Source organism: Rhinatrema bivittatum, chromosome 6 (genome assembly GCF_901001135.1).
Source record: "Rhinatrema bivittatum chromosome 6, aRhiBiv1.1, whole genome shotgun sequence".
Classification (NCBI taxonomy): Eukaryota; Metazoa; Chordata; class Amphibia; order Gymnophiona; family Rhinatrematidae; genus Rhinatrema; species Rhinatrema bivittatum.
Genome location: NC_042620.1, coordinates 263,626,602 through 263,645,678, shown reverse-complemented (window position 1 = coordinate 263,645,678; position 19,077 = coordinate 263,626,602). Strand labels below are relative to the sequence as shown.

At 47.7% G+C, this 19,077-nt stretch overlaps 1 protein-coding gene across 2 annotated transcripts in view; it reads right to left on the bottom strand.

Annotated features, from left to right (window-relative positions):
• PRODH2 (proline dehydrogenase 2) overlaps positions 1-19,077 on the bottom strand; it is a 47,535-nt gene that overhangs the window by 842 nt on the left and 27,616 nt on the right. For both annotated transcript variants that reach the window (XM_029607073.1, XM_029607071.1), the window contains exons 8-11: positions 8,484-8,630; positions 8,027-8,193; positions 458-568; positions 233-321 (exon numbers count right to left, since the gene is read on the bottom strand). In XM_029607073.1, coding sequence (XP_029462933.1) covers positions 233-321; positions 458-568; positions 8,027-8,193; positions 8,484-8,630 — 514 coding nt within the window. The remainder of the gene's footprint in view (positions 1-232; positions 322-457; positions 569-8,026; positions 8,194-8,483; positions 8,631-19,077) is intronic.

The window sequence follows — 19,077 nt, the reverse complement described above, 5'->3', positions numbered from 1 at the left end:
AGAGAGACATCGAGTAATGGAAACACGAGCATTCCACATGCACTGACTGAAGAGGGAGGATAGAGGCACAGCGAGAGAAACAGAGACATCGAGTCATTTTAAAATTGCAAAAATAGAGGGGGATGATGCAGGAGTAAAAGGAGAGGACTGCAGTTGAGGATTTTCAGAACTATTAGGACAGAAGAGGCTTTTCCAATGGAAGAAGAGAAAGATACAGGGAATCTTTCTGTACCCAGAGTGAGGGAGACTTGGTCACACATGCCCAGCAGTTGCCCAAAGCATACGGCTCCTCCATCCTGAGGGATATGCAGCTCATGCATCCTAAAATAGAGAGGAGATAAATTAGAAGCTGGGAGTTTCACGCCAGCTCAGCTGGATCCCAACCTTTTTTTATCCTCCATAAATTGCAGAGTTCCCCCACTGCACCACACAAGTAATCACCATCTCTCCATCTCACCTCCGCACTGCATGAATTACAGACTCTTCGTTGTGGCTTGCCACGATCACATTGTAGCGGTTCCCGTGTCTCCCAGCAAGCTCCAACATCTTGTCCAGGGAGCGCTGGTAACTATGGGGAACAGACGAGCAAACCTCTCAGTGTATGGGGGTAATTTTAAACTGGCTGAATAACTACAAAATCTGCAGGTACATTTTACCCACAGACTTTTGTGCCAAATTTCAAAGTGAAAAGTACGCGCGTGCTTTCACTTGGAAAATTATCCCAGAAAAACCTGCCGCACACATTTTATGCCTGCTAATTTAATAATTCAAAAGTATACATGTAGATGCAAATCCTGCCTCCAGAATGCCTTTTCTCACTGCGGATAAAGTTACACACAGAGGCATATAGGGAGGACAACTTTTAAAAAGCTCATTTCTGCAGGTAAAATGTTCAGATTACTTACCTGGTAATCTTGTTTTCCTTAGTGTAGACAGATGGACTCAGGACAAATGGGATAGTATCCGCGTGCTAGCAGTTGGAGACGGATCTGACGTCAGCACAGGGGCGTGTATATATCCCCACAGGAAGCGCAGCTGTTCAGTAATCTTCCTTGCAAAAGCTGTTAGGGATGTGTGTACTGACGCTCAATGAAAAGTAAAGAAAAAAGTGAAAACAGGCCTCCCCTGACCAATTGACAGTGGCCGGAGACCGCCAGCCTTCCCAACCGGAAGGCGTGGATATAGGCAGAGTGTACGCTCTTAGGAACACAAAAGTCAAAGGCGTACCCGGAATCAGTGAAACCCATGGACACAGGCAGCTGGGCGGGATGCTGAGTCCATCTGTCTACACTAAGGAAAACAAGATTACCAGGTAAGTAATCTGAACATTTCCTGGCGTGTAGCCAGATGGACTCAGGACAAATGGGATGTACCAAAGCTTTACACCCCGCCTGGGCGGGAGGCTGCCTGAGGACCATGCAGTACCGCCCTCGCAAAGGCCGAGTCCTCCCTGGCCTGGACATCCAGACGGTAGAACCGAGAAAAGGTATGGAGGGAGGACCATGTCGCCGCTTTACAGATGTCCGCCGGTGACAGCATCCGGGATTCAGCCCAAGACGCCGCTTGGGCTCTGGTAGAATGAGCCTTAACCTGTAGAGGCGGAGCCTTCCCAGCCGCCACGTAGGCGGCTCTGACCACGTCTTTAATCCAGCGGGCAATGGTGGGCCGAGAGGCCGCTTCACCTTGCTTCTTCCCGCTGTGTAGGACGAACAGATGGTCTGTCTTCCGCAGGTCTTGAGTCATTGTCAGATACCTGGGCAGCAATCTGCCGAGGTCGAGATGGCGTAATAAACGGCCTTCTTCAGATTTCTTCAAACCTACCGTGGTAGGCAAGGATATGGTTTGGTTAAGATGAAACTGTGAAACCACTTTAGGGAGAAAGGAGGGAACCGTCCGAAGATGGATAGACTCCGAAGTGATACGTAGAAAGGGGTCACGGCAGGACAGCGCCTGTAGTTCAGAGACGCGGCGTGCGGAGCATACGGCCAGCAGGAATACCAACTTCAGGGTTAGAGACCGTAGAGACAAGCCCCGAAGGGGTCGGAAGGTGGATCCCGCAAGGAAATCCAGAACCAGATTAAGGTTCCAGAAGGGTATAGGCCACTTTAGTGGCGGACGAATATGCTTGACGCCTTGCAGGAAACGAGAAACATCAGGGTGCTTGGCGATAGTCTTGCCACCTCTCCTGGGTCCATAGCACGATAGTGCCGCTACCTGAACCTTGATGGAGCTGAGGGAGAGACCCTTCTGAAGCCCATCCTGCAAGAAATCCAACACAATAGGAATAGTGGCGGCATGTGGACTGGTGCCATGAGAGTCGCACCATGCTTCAAAGATTCTCCAGATCCGTACGTAGGTGAGGGAAGTGGAAAACTTGCGAGCCCGGAGGAGTGTAGTAATCACAGGCCCCGAGTAACCCTTTTTCTTCAGTCGAGCCCTCTCAATGGCCAGACCGTAAGAGAGAACTGAGCCGGATCCTCGTGCAGAATGGGACCTTGACGTAGAAGGTCCCGGAGAGGAGGCAGGGGGAGAGGCTCCCCTGCCAGCAGGCGTCTGAGGTCCGCGTACCAGGGTCTTCTCGGCCAGTCCGGGGCCACCAGAAGAACTAGGCCCTGGTGTGACCGAATCCTGTGGATGAGGGCACCCAGTAGAGGCCACGGGGGAAAGGCATATAGAAGAGTCCCCGGAGGCCACGGCTGGACCAGAGCATCGATGCCGTGCGAGCACGGATCGTGCCTGCGGCTGAAGTATCTGGGTACCTGAGCATTGGACTTGTCTGCCAGTAAATCCATGGCCGGGATCCCCCAGTGATCGACAATCATCTGGAAAGCTGTGGGGGACAGCTGCCACTCGCCTGGATTCAGGCGTCCCCTGCTGAGGAAGTCTGCTGTGGTATTGTCCTTCCCGGCAATGTGGACGGCGGAGATGTCCCGCAGATTCGCCTCTGCCCAAACCATGAGTGGGGCGATTTCCAGAGATACCTGTCGGCTTCTGGTTCCGCCCTGACGGCTGATGTAGGCCACCGTGGTGGCGTTGTCGGACATCACCCTGACAGCTCTGTGCCGCAGCCGCGGAGCGAAACGAAGGCAGGCCAGTCTGACTGCCCGGGCTTCCAGGCGATTGATGTTCCATGTGGACTCCTCCCTGTTCCAACGCCCTTGCGCAGTGAGTTCTTCGCAATGTGCTCCCCAGCCGCTGAGGCTGGCATCCGTGGTGAGCAAGATCCACGTGGGCGAGGACATCCGCGACCCCCTGCTCAGGTGGTCGGACCGCAACCACCACCGCAGCTGGGTCCGAACATGGACCGGCAGAGGGAGGCGCGTGGAATAGGCTCGGTGATGGGGGCTCCAGCGAGAGAGCAGGGAAAGCTGTAGTGGTCTCATATGGGCTCGTGCCCAAGGCACCACGTCCAGAGTGGAGGCCATGAGACCCAGAACTTGCAGATAATCCCAAGCTAACGGCCGACTGGTTCCCAACAGATACTGGATACGCTGCCGAAGTTTCAACTGTCTCTTGGACGTAAGACTGACCGTGTCCGCCCGAGTGTCGAACCTTACCCCCAGATATTCTATGGACTGGGAAAGCTGTAGGCAGCTCTTGCTGAGGTTGATGACCCAGCCCAAGCTTTCCAGAAGGGCGATCACCCTGTCGGTTGTCCGCAGGCTCTCCGCTCGGGACTTCGCCCTGATCAACCAGTCGTCTAGGTAGGGATGGACCAAGATCCCGTCCCGCCTGAGTGCCGCCGCCACAACCACGATCACCTTGGTGAATGTCCTCGGGGAGGTGGCCAACCCGAAGGGGAGAGCTCGAAACTGGAAGTGGCGGTCCAGAACCTTGAAGCGGAGGAAGCGCTGATGATCCGGATGTATCGGAATATGAAGATAGGCTTCGGACAGGTCTAATGCCGTGAGGAACTCTCCGGGCTGGACTGCGGCTTTGACGGAGCGCAGAGTTTCCATGCGAAACCTCGGCACCCGTAAGTACCGATTGAGGGATTTGAGGTCCAGCACAGGCCGAAAAGTGCCCCCTTTCTTGGGTACTATGAAATAAATGGAATAGTGTCCAGAATTCACTTCCCAGGCAGGCACTGGGAGGATGGCGTTCAAGGTCAGGAGCCTCGTCAGGGTGGCCGCCAACGCTGCCTTCTTGAGCGGGGAACATGAAGACTCCACAAACTTGTCCGGAGGAAGATGATGAAAGTCCAGATAATACCCCTCTCGGATAACTGCGAGGACCCACTGGTCCGACGTGATCTCGACCCATCTGGGGTAGAAGAGGGTCAACCTGCCCCCTATGGCTTCGTCCCCCAGATGAATCGGCAAATTCTCATTGTGGGATGCGACCGGGACCCCCGCCCGGCCCGTTCCCCCGTCTGCGCAGCCTGGACCGAAAGGACTGATTCCTGGCCGGAGGACGCGGCGTCTGGTAGCGCCCTCTATATGGAACAAATCGCTGTGAACCCCTGCCCCTGGAGGGCCGGGGACCGGAGCGCTGTCCCCTCCTGGACCGGTCTTCTGGTAGGCGAGGCACAGGAGAGGCACCCCAGGAAGCGACAAGCTTATCAAGGTCACTGCCAAACAGAAACGAGCCCTGAAAAGGCAATTTGGTGAGGCGAGACTTGGAAGGGGCATCAGCGGACCATGGCTGGATCCATAGGTGTCTCCTGGCGGCCACGGAAGACGAGATCCCCTTAGCTGTGGTTCGAACCAAATCCGATGCGGCATCGGTGAGGAAGGAAAGAGCGGGCTCCATGTCAGCCGCCGGAGCGTTGTTCCGGACCTGAGACAAGCAGGCACGAGTGACCACCGTGCAACAGGCCGCAATCCTCAAAGAAAGAGCTGCCACCTCAAAATTTTGCTTCAGAATGGCGTCCATCCGCCTGTCCTGGGGCTCCCTGAGGGCCAAACCCCCTTCCACAGGAATGGTAGTGCGCTTGACCACAGCGCTAATTAAGGCGTCCACCTGAGGGCATGCCAGGAGGTCCTGGAGAGCCGGTGCCAATGGGTACATGCCTTTCAGGGCCCGGCCCCCTTGAAAGGAGGCCGCCGGTGCTGCCCATTCCAAATCAATGAGTTGCTGAGCTGCCTGCAAGAAAGGAAAATGGCGGGCTGTAGGACGAAGACCTTCCAGCAGGGGGTTCTGCGCAGAAGGAATCGAAGCACTGGGTCCAGTGATCTCCAACTCCGCCAGACACTGAGACACGAGGTCCGAGAGGTCCTCCTTAGGGAAAAAGCGCCGCATAGTCCGGTATGGCGCAATCCCCGGGGGGAGGTCCCCTTCGTCCGGGAGTTCGGACTCGTCCGGTGAAACCTCCAGGTCCGAGTGATCGGGACTGTCCAATAGCGGGAGGTCCCGCTCCCGAGAAGGCTGCGAGGGTCCCGGAACCGGATCCCTAGAGGCTGCCATCATGGCAGCAGCCGCAGTATGCGCCGGAGACGCCGCCCCCGCAGGAACCGCAGCAACCGCCGGAAGAACAGGCGCAGCAAGGACCGTAGGGGCAGGACGCGAAGCCGTCTGCATCTGGACAAAGGCATGAATTCCCTGAAAAAGATCCACCCAGGAAATGGAAGCCGCCTCAAAACGCCGGGGTACCAGATCCCCCGGGATTCCCGAGCGGTCGAGACCGCCTCCCAAATCCGGGGTAGCCGCAGGTGAACTATCAAAAAACTGCGGCTGAGATTGGTCCTGGCCGGAGGGTCCCCCGGCCGCCGCACATTGGGTACACAGGGAGTCGGGGTCAGTACCGCGCGTGGCACGAAGGTGGCACGCGGAGCAGAGGCCCAGAGCTGAAACGTCTAGGGCAAGTGGCGGCGCAGCTGCGGCCGCGGCTGCGAGCTGATCCATGAGCAGAATATAGCAAGCGTGCGCTTCCTATGCGGCAGCAATAGGCGCAGGCTAGAACAGGCGCACAATAGCAATAGGATGCGGCAGCAATAGGCGCTGAATAGAGCAAGCGCACAATAGCAAAGGCAAGCGGCAGCAATAGGCGCTGAGCAAAACAAGCGCACAATAGCAATAGGAAGCGGCAGCAATAGGCGCTGAGCAAAACAAGCGCACAATAGCAATAGGAAGCGGCAGCAATAGGCGCTGAGCAAAACAAGCGCACAATAGCAATAGGAAGCGGCAGCAATAGGCGCTGAGCAAAACAAGCGCACAATAGCAATAGGAAGCGGCAGCAATAGGCGCTGAGCAAAACAAGCGCACAATAGCAATAGGAAGCGGCAGCAATAGGCGCTGAGTAGGAACAGGCGCCCAATAGCAAGAGTATGCGACAGCAATAGGCGCTGAAAAAACAGCCGCACAATACGAAGCAGGTAGCAATATACACCTAAGGGCAGTCAATAGGCATACAGCAGCAATATGCGGCACATACTCACAGTGGTAGCCAAGAAGCAAGAACAAGGAGGAGAGGAGAAAAGAAAATAAAAAAAAAATAAAAGCCGCGCCCATTACAGGCGCGGAATACCTGAGTAAGGCCACAAATGGCGTCCTCCACAGCTTGCCACGCCGCCGGTCCTCTAGATAGCGGAGACCTGGGTGAAGAGACGTACGCCGTACCAAATCTGCAGCGCTGCCGGGCAGGATCACAGGCGGTCTCCGGCTGCGAGGGGAAAGGGCCGATACCTTTCACCGCCGCGGTTGAGGCACTGCACCCGCTACCTCGTCCACGCCGGGAGCGAGGGCCTCGGCTGAACCGAGGACTTACACCTCCGGGGGACCACGGGAGTCACCCCGGGAAGCTCAACTGGGGGGCACGGCCAGAACGGCCCCTGAGGAGCGCGGGGCTCAAAAAGGTGTCGAAGAAAGGTAAAGTAGAATCTAGAAGAGAAGAAAACAAAAATGAAAGTAGTCTTGGAAAGCACGCTGAACCAGCGTGCAGGCACTCCAAACTGCTTTGGAGACGGAAATTACTGAACAGCTGCGCTTCCTGTGGGGATATATACACGCCCCTGTGCTGACGTCAGATCCGTCTCCAACTGCTAGCACGCGGATACTATCCCATTTGTCCTGAGTCCATCTGGCTACACGCCAGGAAAGTATTGTTTTACCCACGGAAACTGCTTTGAAAACTATCCACATAACGTATGTATCTCCCTACAAAGATCCATGGTTCAGACAACAATCTCTTGAGCACGCAATGCATGTGTTTGTCTCTTGTTCCAAGGGAGAGCAAAGCAAGTGTGGACTCTCAGCTAGCTCATACTCTGGCTAAAAATATAATTTCTGGTCCTCAAGAAGGGAATCTGAGGAAATCTTAGAATTAGGAGCATCCAACAATAATCACACTTAACCTAAACTCTCGGCTACACACAGGAACCTCCAGTAACACCTACAAACCTCCAAAAGCTCAGCGCACTGCAGTACTTGCCTCAGCTCCCAATGTCCTAAGCTTGGGAGCTTATACAGAAAGTTAAACCTCTTTTTTAGCTTCCAAAGTAAGAGAGAACTCAATACCAAAATATTTACGGAATGATACACAATTTGACACTCGGTGCAAAAGGTCAGGGGTACTGAGGATAGCTGCACAGACAGCAGACATGATATAGCTGTGACAAGCAACTCTGATAGCAGCCATAGGAGGAAACTGACTGCCAGCAGACAGAAGTAGTCAGCTGCGGTGGGGAAGAGAGATATATGAAAGAAGGCAAGGAAGCAAGGTGAAAAGAGCAATGCTTCTAGGAGCCTGCAGAGGGTCCAGGGACGCTTCAGGCGTGACCACAGCCAGTTCTGAAGTGAACTTCCAGCAGGAAGGGGGCAAAAGACCAATAGGAACACAGACAGAGGGGGAGCAAACATGAACAGATTCAACATTTAAACAGCAACCCATAAAGAGGGTTAAGCTTTGCAACATGTAGAGAACCTAAGCTAAGCAAAGACATAAACTGATGCAGGTGGCAGTGTAATAAAGAATCATATACATTCAAATATACTGCGAAGGCAGAACAAGGTGCCCTTAGCAGTCAGCTCTTATTGCCCCACTTCTCCTCTTGCTTTGCATTAGTCACTTGCTCCATCCCATCCTCACCTCTGATTCGTCGTCTCCCAGTCCAGATTGATTGGGTCCTCATAGCCTTTCTCCTTTGCCAATTTCCGTTCCTTACCCATGTATGCCCCACGGACGAGCTTCACACCAAAACCCACACCTAAATGGTCCGCCAACGCGATGCCTTGGCAAAGGAGGTCATAAGATTCCTGCACCGTGTACAGAAGGTGAGATTAAAGGAAGGAGGAGCCACCTTGTTCGCCCCACTATCAGATGCTCAAACTGATCTCTCGCCTAATCGCCCAGGTGGACCAGAAAATCCAGGTAACAAAGTAACAGGATTTAGCCATAAGTCCCCAAAATATGGTAGATTTTAAACACACAGATATACTTGCCATCCCCATTTCAGAAGCATCACCCAAAGTGTGAGGAGGCTACCTTGGGTCTGTGGAGCCCCCCCCTCCCCCTCCCCCTCCCCCCAAGCTGAGAGGGCCGTCACCTTTAGGTAGCACTGGTAAGTGTTCCAAATCCAGGGCTCTGACTGGTTGCACTGTGCCATCATTGCCATCGTAACCAACGTCAACGCAGGGTTCAAGTAGGTATACTCCGCATCCACCAAAACCCGTACCCCATGGTCTTTGGCATACTGTGGAAGTAATCAGAATAAAAGGTCACACACCGACAATTCCCACTGCAACAGAATCTACTGATTTATATTCCGCCTTTCAGGACTTCAAAGTGAATTACATTCAGATTCTGAAGGTATTCCTTTGTCCCATGAGGGCTTCACATTCCCAAGCCTGTGCCTGAGGCAATGGAGGGTGAAGTGATTTGCCCCGAGGTCACAAGGAGCAGCGGCAGGATTTGAGCTTCCCTGGTTCACAGCCTCTAGGCCATTCCTGCACTCCACCATCTTTCTCCAGCTGCGAGGATGGTAGTGACGATGTTATGCACCACTCTTATGGAATCTCGTCCAAGTGGAAGCATCTTTTTAGAGCTAAATTATCTAAAATTCCAGAAAAAAAGGTAAAAACCTGGCTCTTTCACTTGAGGTTCGATTAGGATGCGAGAATATTGATTCTGACTTTGGGTTATTGGCTGTTTCAGGGAAAAATGTACTTGGCTAGGAAGATCGCAGAGCTCTAGATGGTTGGCAGTAAAAGAAGAGCTGCTATATATGCTGGGACAGGGAAATAGAGGCATTGAGAGGCTAATGAAATAATCTTGAATTGGACTTGCCATTCAATGAGGAGCTAAATGCAGCTCCTGCAGTACAGGCGTTACATGATCTAATTTCTTACTTCCTGTATTAGTTTTGCCACTGTAGTTTGTAAAACCTGCTGAGAGGGCCTGATAAAGCGAGTAACAATCATCAATTTGTCCGGCGACTGCCAGCAATCATTTATTTATTTTAAAATACTTCTATACCTCAAGGAACATCACAGCAGTTTACAAAAATAAATATACACAATAAAAAATACTGTCCAAAAATGAAATCAATCAGCAAACTAATTTGAGGCTAGCACATGTGAAATCTATTCCCCCATGGTTAGTTGCGCATCCAGCCAAACGCCTGCCTGAATTAAACCAAATTCAGTGATCTTGGGAGAAAAAATGAATTCTCTTTTTGGCCTGCTCCTCCAGAGCAGCTCTGATTTCACTGGATTCAAATTAAGCTTGTGGGTATTTAGCCACAATGTAACCCCTTGTAATGCAGCAGAAAGGGAGGGAGGAGAGAACATCAGCTGGCAGAACGAGGAGAGAGTCATATGATGTTACAGAATGGGAAACGGCAAACTGACCAGCTCTGGTCGCCAAGGTCTATCATCAGAATTTTAAGAATACTTTCAGCAGTCACTATATATAGATATAGATATATAGATATATATAGATATATAGATATAGAGGACGTGATAGGATGTGTTATCAGCATCCAGTTTTTATCGTAGGCCACTCAGAAAAGGGGCACAGGGTAGCGCAGATCACAAGTAGTGTGGAAGACAGGAGTTGTGACAGGAGAAGAGATGTTAATTGATTTGTTTGGTATTTGTATATATATATATATATATATATATATATATATATATAGAGAGAGAGAGAGAAAAAAAAAAAAATATATATATATATATATAGAGAGAGAGAGAGAGAGAGAGAGAGAGAGAGAGAGAGAGAGAGAGAGACAAAAAAAAAAAAAAAAAAATATATATATATATATATATATATAGAGAGAGAGAGAGAGAGAGAGAGAGAGACAAAAAAAAAAATAAAATATATATATATATATAGAGAGAGAGAGAGAGAGACAAAAAAAAAAATAAAATATATATATATATAGAGAGAGAGAGAGAGAGAGAGACAAAAAAAAAATAAATATATATAGAGAGAGAGAGAGAGACAAAAAAAAAAAATAAAAATATATATATATATATATATATTTTGTGTCTATTCTTTTTTATGTATGTACTGATGTAACCCACTCCAAACTTTGCAGGGCATGGGTAAGACATATTTTAAATACATACATAAATAAATGTGCAGAAGGTTATAGTAGGGGCAGCAGAATGCCTTTTTGGTTGCAGGGGCCAAGTTAATCAGGTTCCATTCCCTCTGTTTCCACCAATCCCTCTTCTCCCACCCTCTCTCTCTCTCTCTCTTCCCCTGCCTAATCTCCCCGCCCCACTGAACCAGCAGCAGGGGGGGGAGGAGTGTGATGGTGCCTCAGCTACATCCCACTCTTCCCTCTGCTGCTGCCTGGCCCAATTGCTGCTTTGAATGTGCAACTGTACGGAGTCCCACGTGGCTCAAAGCAGTAGTGGGGCCCAGATCTGCAGAGGTGGAAGATGCAGCCGATGCATCGCAGCTCTCGCCTTTTCCTGAACTGACTGCAAGAAGGGCCAAGATTTTGGCGGGGCCATGGCCCTTGTGGCCCATTCCATTCCAGCACCTATGGGTTATAGGAAGACTTGAGGTGCAAGTTGCCGAAACCAGAACTAAACTTCTTAACAGAGAGACTCTAATTATGAATCATCAACTGGAAGAGAAGAAAAAAAGAAAAGACACTTTCTGATTGCCCTTACCACTGCATCTTATAAAATCAAAGACATTGTGCAAGCATTTTTCAAACTGCCTGCCTGCAGTTACTCCATAACCATGGACCTTGCACCTAATTTTCAAAAGGAAATGTATGCACATACTTGCCCTTTAAAAATCACCAGAGTTACAATCTACCTAAGGGCTTCACATCTGCTTTTCGCATGGGTAAAATTATTTCTATGGAAAATAAGACATGTAGATGCGAAAGCAAATTCTACAAGTGTTATTTTACAATCCCTCTCCCCCATCAATTTTTCTAAAAGTCTGCAAGATATGTAAAACCTGAATGTACTAGTTAGCTACTATAAGGGCATAATCTTCAGACAATTTAGCCGGGTAAGTGCTTGACTACACTATCTATAAGTGCCACGTAACTCACCTCAACTAGCAGAAGGAAATGGAGCATCCCCTCCCTATACCAACACCCTCTCCTCTGGACTTTAGAGGGCAAAGTCCCCTGATCCACTAAAGCAGCCCCTGTCCTGTCTGCCTGCTGGCTAGAATGTAAGCTCTACTAAGAAGGGACTTTTTTTCCCCCTAGGTGTCAGGCTGCTCGCTACAGGATACAAAACATCATCTCATTCGATGCAGGGTTTTTCCATAGCATAACAGGCAACAGGTTCTCTTCCCCTTCATGAACTTAATCGTCGCATAACAGCAGCAGGCTCACAGTATTCACCGTCAGTCCAGGTCAGAACATTCCAGTTAACTTTCACAAAAGTTACCATAGAACCAACAGGTTTCAGCAGATACTCAGAGTTATGGATCTTCCTCAACCAGGGCCCATAGCATGGCTCACAGCCCTGGGGGCAGGGGTATGCCCAGTGATCCCCCTTATAAACCCCCAAGGACCAATCCAAGTCCTCTGGCGCGGAGGGGTTGCAGGTCTGACTGAAAGCAGGTATAGAAGTTTTCTCAGCTTGCTTAGCTGCAGATATACAGACCCATCCTGTAGTTCACAGGCAGAGCACAGATCCAGTTCAAGACTGGGCATGACTACGTTTTTCCTTATAACATGTCTGTGCTGTATACATCTTGTAGTACTATAGAACTGTTTAGTAGTAGTAGTACTAGTAAGTAAATGGTTTTGGAAAGTGCCCTCTATTTAAAACTGGCACATAGTTGTTACTAGGGGACTTTAAATACCATATCTGTATAGTGCTGTCAGGGCCAGTATAAGGGTATTCAGTTTATTTGGTACCCTAGGCAAATCTTACAGCCTTATACTCTCCCTACACACAATTAAAATTTATACATGTATAATAAGAGTTTACATGAAAAAGAATATTCAATTTTTGAGTCTTCTGAGGTAAAATATAATTTACAACATATCTATCATATTTATAATCACTACTGTGGTGCCAACCAGAAAATCCTGAAAAAAAGCAAAAACAACATTTGGAACCTATATGGTATTAGGCCTATTGCAATGCTTGTTGGGTGTGGCCTTGGTCCTCAAAAAGCCATGAGTAAACAGAATTACAATTACAGCATAATAAAGTTTGCATACCAAAACAGCACTGTCAGTATTCAGACAATCCTACCTATGAAAAGGCAACACTTCAAATACTACACCAGGCTCTAACATACCAACTCAACTCTTATTAGGAAAACAGAACAAGCCAAGCTGCTATAGATTCCTACACAGAAACTGCATGCTAGCAGAATACCTCACCTTGATCACACATGCAGAACACATGCAGACTCTCACCAAATACAAAGTGGAAACAGCAACAAGCCAGATTCCGTATCCAGTGCAACAAAGGAAAAACAGAAACATTACCATTCTTCATAAAACATCAAATAATAAAATCAAGAAATATAAATTGTAATAGTGAAACCATACTAATGGAGAAATTTCTTACCTGATAATTTCCTTTCCTTTAGTCCTGCTACACCAGCCTACAATGAATGGGTTATACTCCCCTTCCAGCAGATCACATGATTTTTCCTCTATCATCACTATATGTAGTGTAGGACAGAAAGCCAGTATTCCCATGACAAAGCAGTTTATTAAAATTTAATATTATAATTTGTAAAAAAAAAATTCAAAAGTAACTAGAAAAATGTAGAAGATGAATCTCTTAAAGTTTCTGAAATAAACTTTAGAATTGCCAAACCATCATTAACATTTTTATTATTATTATTATTATGTGCTTGATAACTAACAAAAATCTGCAATTAATACATTTTTACCTTTCTGGTGTAGCAGCACTAAAGGAAAGGAAGTTATCAGGTAAGTATAAATTTCTCCTTCCTTTCTCATCCTGCTACACCAGTCCAGAATGATTGGGAACTACCATAGCCCAATTATTCTGGGTGAGTTGATAAATCTGCTCCAAAAGCAGCATTTTCTTTCATAAGAACATCCAATCTATAATGTTTTGTAAAAGAATGTAGAGAAGACTATGTCACAGCTTTACTAATGTCTACAGAATGTACAGCCACTGCTTCTGCCCCAGAAAATGACTGAGCTCTCGAGGGATGGGCTCTGATAATTTCAGTAGCCTGTTGTCCCTTTAATATGCATGCTGAAGAGACAGCATTTCCGTAATCTACTTTCCTAAGGTTGTTTTTGATGCTGATTCACTTTTACATGGTCCTCCAGATAAAATGAATAATTTATCTAAATTTACAAAATAAAATTGTAACTTCTAAATAAGGATACTTTTTACATCTAGATACCTCAAACATTTATTTTTCCCTTCACATTCCTCCTTTGAAAAAGCTGGTAGAGATATAGACTAATTTAAATGAAAAAGTGAAATCACTTGCAGTAAAACTGAAGGAACTGGGTGAATTATTACTGAATCTTGAGTAAAGTTTAAAAATGGATCCCTACAGGATAACGATTCAGGAAAGTCTGAATCTCTGAAATACATCTTACTGCCGATACTGCAACCAGAAAGACTCTAATATAAGATCCTTAATAGTAAAAAAAAAAAAATAATTAAATAAAGCTTCTAACAAAATATTATTTGTTAATTGTATTGGTGCTAGAGTAAAAGACCTCAGATCTGAGAAACTGTCTTGCAACCTGATATACACTCAGAGTTGTCAACCATGGGTCCAGAAAAACCTCCATTTTTTGAAAGTAAATACATGTGCTCAATGCAATAAAACAAACTGAATAGTCTTTCATGGTATTTATTTCTCTTAAAAATTATCAATGTGCATCAAATGAATTCAATATTACAATTTTGAAAGCACTCATCTTATTGTATGTGTCTCTCAAAATTTTGTGATGCATATCAATTCACAGTTTGAAGATGTAGATCTTCAAGAAATGAAAAACTCCAACATGGCCAAATTTTTGCATCTCTGCTGCTTCAGGGCTAATTTCAAAATGTTCCACACCAAGATATAAATCATAACCATTCTGATCTACAACACTTTCTCATACAGAGAGTAAGTATTAAACACTTTTTTTGCAATATTCCTCAAATAAATGCCAAACATATGCTAGTGATGTTGAATTCTTTCTTGCTTTTAACGAAGTAGAAATTATGGCAGAAAAGTAGCCTTTTTAATCTAATTTTGATTGGTCTTCCATTACTATTAGACCCTGGAATATAAGACCTCAGGAACCTGATAGCTTCAGAGAGTGATTGATTTATAACCTCATTAGGTCTGCATACATGGTCTCCTTGGCCAATCTGGTGCCAGTTGAATGACTTCGTTTTTTATTGCCTGACCTATCAATGGTAATGGAGAGAATAAATACATTAAATCCAGCTTTGGCCATGATTCAATCAGTGCAGCTATCCCTTCACGTCTATTCTATGCATAGACTGTAAAATTGTTGGGTTTTGTGTTTTTTTTGGTGAGTCACCATAAGATCCATCTGAGGTATGCCCCATTGATTCTCTATCTTTTGAAAGGCTTCTTGGTTGAGTTCCCAATTGCCTGGATCCAGAAGATTTCTCTCGAGAAAATCAGCTTGCATATTTTCTTGACCTGCAATGTGTAGTACTAAAATCTGTAAAAGATTTCTTTCTGATATTCCTCGACTTCCAGTTCCTCCCTGTTTATTCACATATGCTATTTCAGCTGCATAGAACTCTCATACTCTCCCCCATCCACAATGGGTTCAAAATGATAGAGTATTAATCTTATTGTTCTGGTTTATAATCTGTTGATCGACCAAATGGCTTTTTTCCTTGTACATTTAATCTGAAGAACTTGATCTTGGCAATGTCTTCCCCATCCTGTTAGACTCACAAGAAGGATGAACATTACACAGCTGTAACGCCCCCAGAGTCACCCAAATGAATGGCTCCCGGCAAGACCAGGCCTGCAGCTCAGAAATGAGACGCACAGAAAATATAGCCACCAGGAACACAGTCTTCAAAGTCAACAACCGTAAGGAAAGGCAGAGCTCGCCAAAAAGTCCAGCACCATTAAGACTCCACAATGGAACTGGTAACCTCAAGGGAGGCCTAAGATGCTTCACTCCCTTCAAAAAAATGGGCCTCATCAGGATGAGACAAGGAAACCATTCACCAAGCCTCTGAAACAGGCAAGAGCTGCAACCTGCACTGTCAAAGAATTAAAGGGCCAAGCCTTTATTCAATCCATCCTGCAAAAAATCCAGAATGAAAGGTATCTTAACTGAACGAGAAAGAACACTCTGCTCCTCACACCAGGCATCAAAAACTCTCCAAACCCGCACATAAGCCAAGGAAGTGGAGAACTTGTGAGTGCGGAGTAAAGTGGCAATCACTGCAGAGGAATAACCAGGCTTTAACAGGGAGCCCTCTCAAGGGACAAACCATAAGACAGAATAAAGTTGTATCCTCGTGAAGAACTGGTCCCTGCTGAAGCAGATCCATGTGCGGTGGAAGACAAAGGGGGGCCCTCCACCAGGAATAGTCGTAAATCTGCATACCACGCTACCAAGAGTACTAGCCCCCTGTGGCCTTCGATCTTGCAAATTATCCTGCCCAGAAAGGCCATGGAGGAAAGGCATAAAGCAATCTGTCTTCTGGCCAGACCTGTATGAGAGCGTCTATTTCCAAGGATCACGGATCTCTTCTGCGACTGTAGAAGCAAGGAACCTTTGTATTTCGAGAAGTCGCCAGAAGGTCAGCTGAAACGCCTTGGCTGACAACACCCATTCTTCTGGGTCCAGATTCTCCCTGCTGAGAAAGTCCGCTCTTATGTTGTCTTTTCCTGAAATGTGAGAGGCGAAGATCTGCAGATGACCTTCCACCCATTCTATCAGCTAGTCTATTTCCTGTGACACTTGCTGGCTCTTGGTTCCTCCCTGGCGATTGATATAAGCCACCGTCTTTGTGTTGTCCGACATCAAGCGAACCACTTGATTCCGCAGTCTATGGCTGAACTGCAAGCATGCCAGCCATACTGCCCAGGCCTCCAGGTGATTGATGTTCCAAAGGGACACCGGCATTCCAGACAGTGAGCCCCCCTACCATGGAGACTTGCATCTGTCGTGAATATCAACCAGGCCGGAGAGGACAAGGGAACTCCCTTTCTCAGACAATCCTCCTACAACCACCACTGGAGGTAGGAGCAGAATTCCATCAGCCAGTGCAGCTGAACCGCATAATCCTGAGACTGCGGGTTCCAATGAAATACAGAACACTGAAGGCGGCGCACATGCACTCTTGCCCACGGAACCACTTTCAGGGTAGCTGCCATCAAGCCAAGTACCTGTAGGTAGGACCACACTGTCGGGCGAATGGTGTTCATCAACTGATACACTTGAGACATCAATCTCTGGATCCAAACTTCTGGTAGGAAAACTCTATTCTGCCCCATGTCTAACTGGTCCCCCAGATACTCCAATGACTGGGATGGTTGAAGATTGCTCTTGGTCAGGTTCACCACCCAATCGAGCTCCTGCAATATGGAGATTACCTTGTGCGTCACCAGGCGACTATTCCTGAGACTTGGCTCGAATCAGCCAGTTATCCAAATACGGGTGCACCAGGATTCCTTCTTTTTGCAAGGTCGCTGCTACCACCACCATATTCTTGGAAAATGTTCCGTGGGAGCGGTGGCTAGACCAAAAGGCAGTGCCCGAAACTGACAATGGTGACCCAACACCACAAAGTGTAGAAAGTGTTGGTGTTCCAATCGGATGGGAATATGAAGGTAAGCCTCTGACAGATCCAAGGTCAGAAATTCCCCAACTGCACCGCCATTATTACAGAGCATAAGGTTTCCATTCAAAAATGAGTCACTTTCAAGTGATGTTTGACCCTCTTGAGATCCAAGATGGGATGACAGGAGCCCTCCCCTTCTTGAGCACAACAAAATAAATGGAATATCACCCCATACTTGGAGACGTGGGCACCAGAACTACAGCCCTCAAGTCTAGAAGCGTTTGAAGCGTGAACTCCACTGCCTGCTTCTTCTGTGGGGAGTGGCAAGGGGACACCATGAACACGTCCCAAAGAATACTGCGAAATTCCAGTGCATATCCTTCACAGATCACCTCCAGGACTCACTGGTCTGACATGATCTCGACCCACCTGCAATAAAAGCGAGGCATCCCCCTATTTCCTTTTCTGAAGGTGGGTCGGCAAACCTTCATTGGGAAGCTCGGGAAGGTCCACCACCCGAGCCCGCTCCTCTCTTGGGCTGCCAGGGACGAAAGGACCTACCAAAAAAGGCTGAGTCCACTGAAAGGTCTTCCCTCTGTAGGGATGACAACGTCTTGAACAGCGGAAACAACCCCTCATACCACAGGGGATGCTGTAACTGTTTCTGGTGCCTCGGTAGCCAGAGGATAAGAGACTCACCTCACTTACTGGCCAGTTTCTCCAACTTGCTCCCATTCAAGATCGAGCCTTTAAAGGGCATCTTGGTAAGATTAGCTTTGGAAGCTGTGTCAGCTGACCATTTTGCAACCAGAGTTGACGCCTGGTTGCTATCACCGAAGCCACTCCTCTGGCCGAGATACAGACCAAATCACAGCCTGTGTCTGCTAAAAAGGTGGCAGCAGGTTCCATAGCCACTCTGGAATTCCCTCCAGACTCATTAACCGCCCAAGAGAGAAGCAGACAAAATCTTGCCACTAGGGCGCAACAGGAGGCAATCTGTAAATTCATCGCCACTGCCTCAAAGGTTTGCTTAAGAATAGCCTCAATTCTTCTTCAAGGCCGCTCCTCCCTCTATGGGGATAGTTGTCTTATACACGGCACAAAACAGAGCATCCACTTTGGGAAAACACAAATGCTCTCTCACAGCCGGATCCAGGGGATACAGGTCTTCCAAAGTCCGACCCCCTTTAAAATTTGCCTTTGGGGCATCCCATTCCAGGTCAATCAATTCCTGGATGGCATCCATCACCGGAAAAAAGACAAGAAGTTTTACGTAAGGAATCCAAAATGGGATTCTTCCTCAGCTCTGACATAGCAACTGAACCAGAACACCCAGCTGTTCAAGGTCTGGGAAATCAGGGCGGGCAGTTCATCTCTATGAAAGAATCGCAACATGGTTCGATACAGTTCCATCCCTGGAGGAATTTCCCCATCTTCCAGGGAATCAGGATCAACCTCATCATCAGTACCTTCTGGATTCCTGTCGGGAACACCCGCTGAGATCAGAGGCGAGTCCCAGCGCTTAAGGATAGGCGAGGAAGAGGAAGAAGCCACCGGCTGAGGAAGAGGAGGACTGTGCCTGAAGAAAGGCTTGTAAACCTTGAAAAAAAAATTCCACCCAAGAAAAAGCAGCCAGGTCCAGACCAAGCCCAGAAGGAACTGGAGCTGGTCCCACAGAACTGCCCTCACCAATGGAAGAGCCAGTCAAGGGAGAACCAAGAGTTTGTGATCCCCCAAGTCAAGGCCATGACTGACCCATCATCAGAATGGGAAGATCCTGGCTTAGCAATGTCTAAGTAAGAAACTGTCCCTGAGCAACTGAGCAGCGCCGACAAGGTTAGAAACCAGGTCAGTTTGAGAAGGCTCCGCTCTATCTGCGACACTCTTCAACATTTATCTTCTCCCGATATGCCACTTCCTCTCAAACCTTAA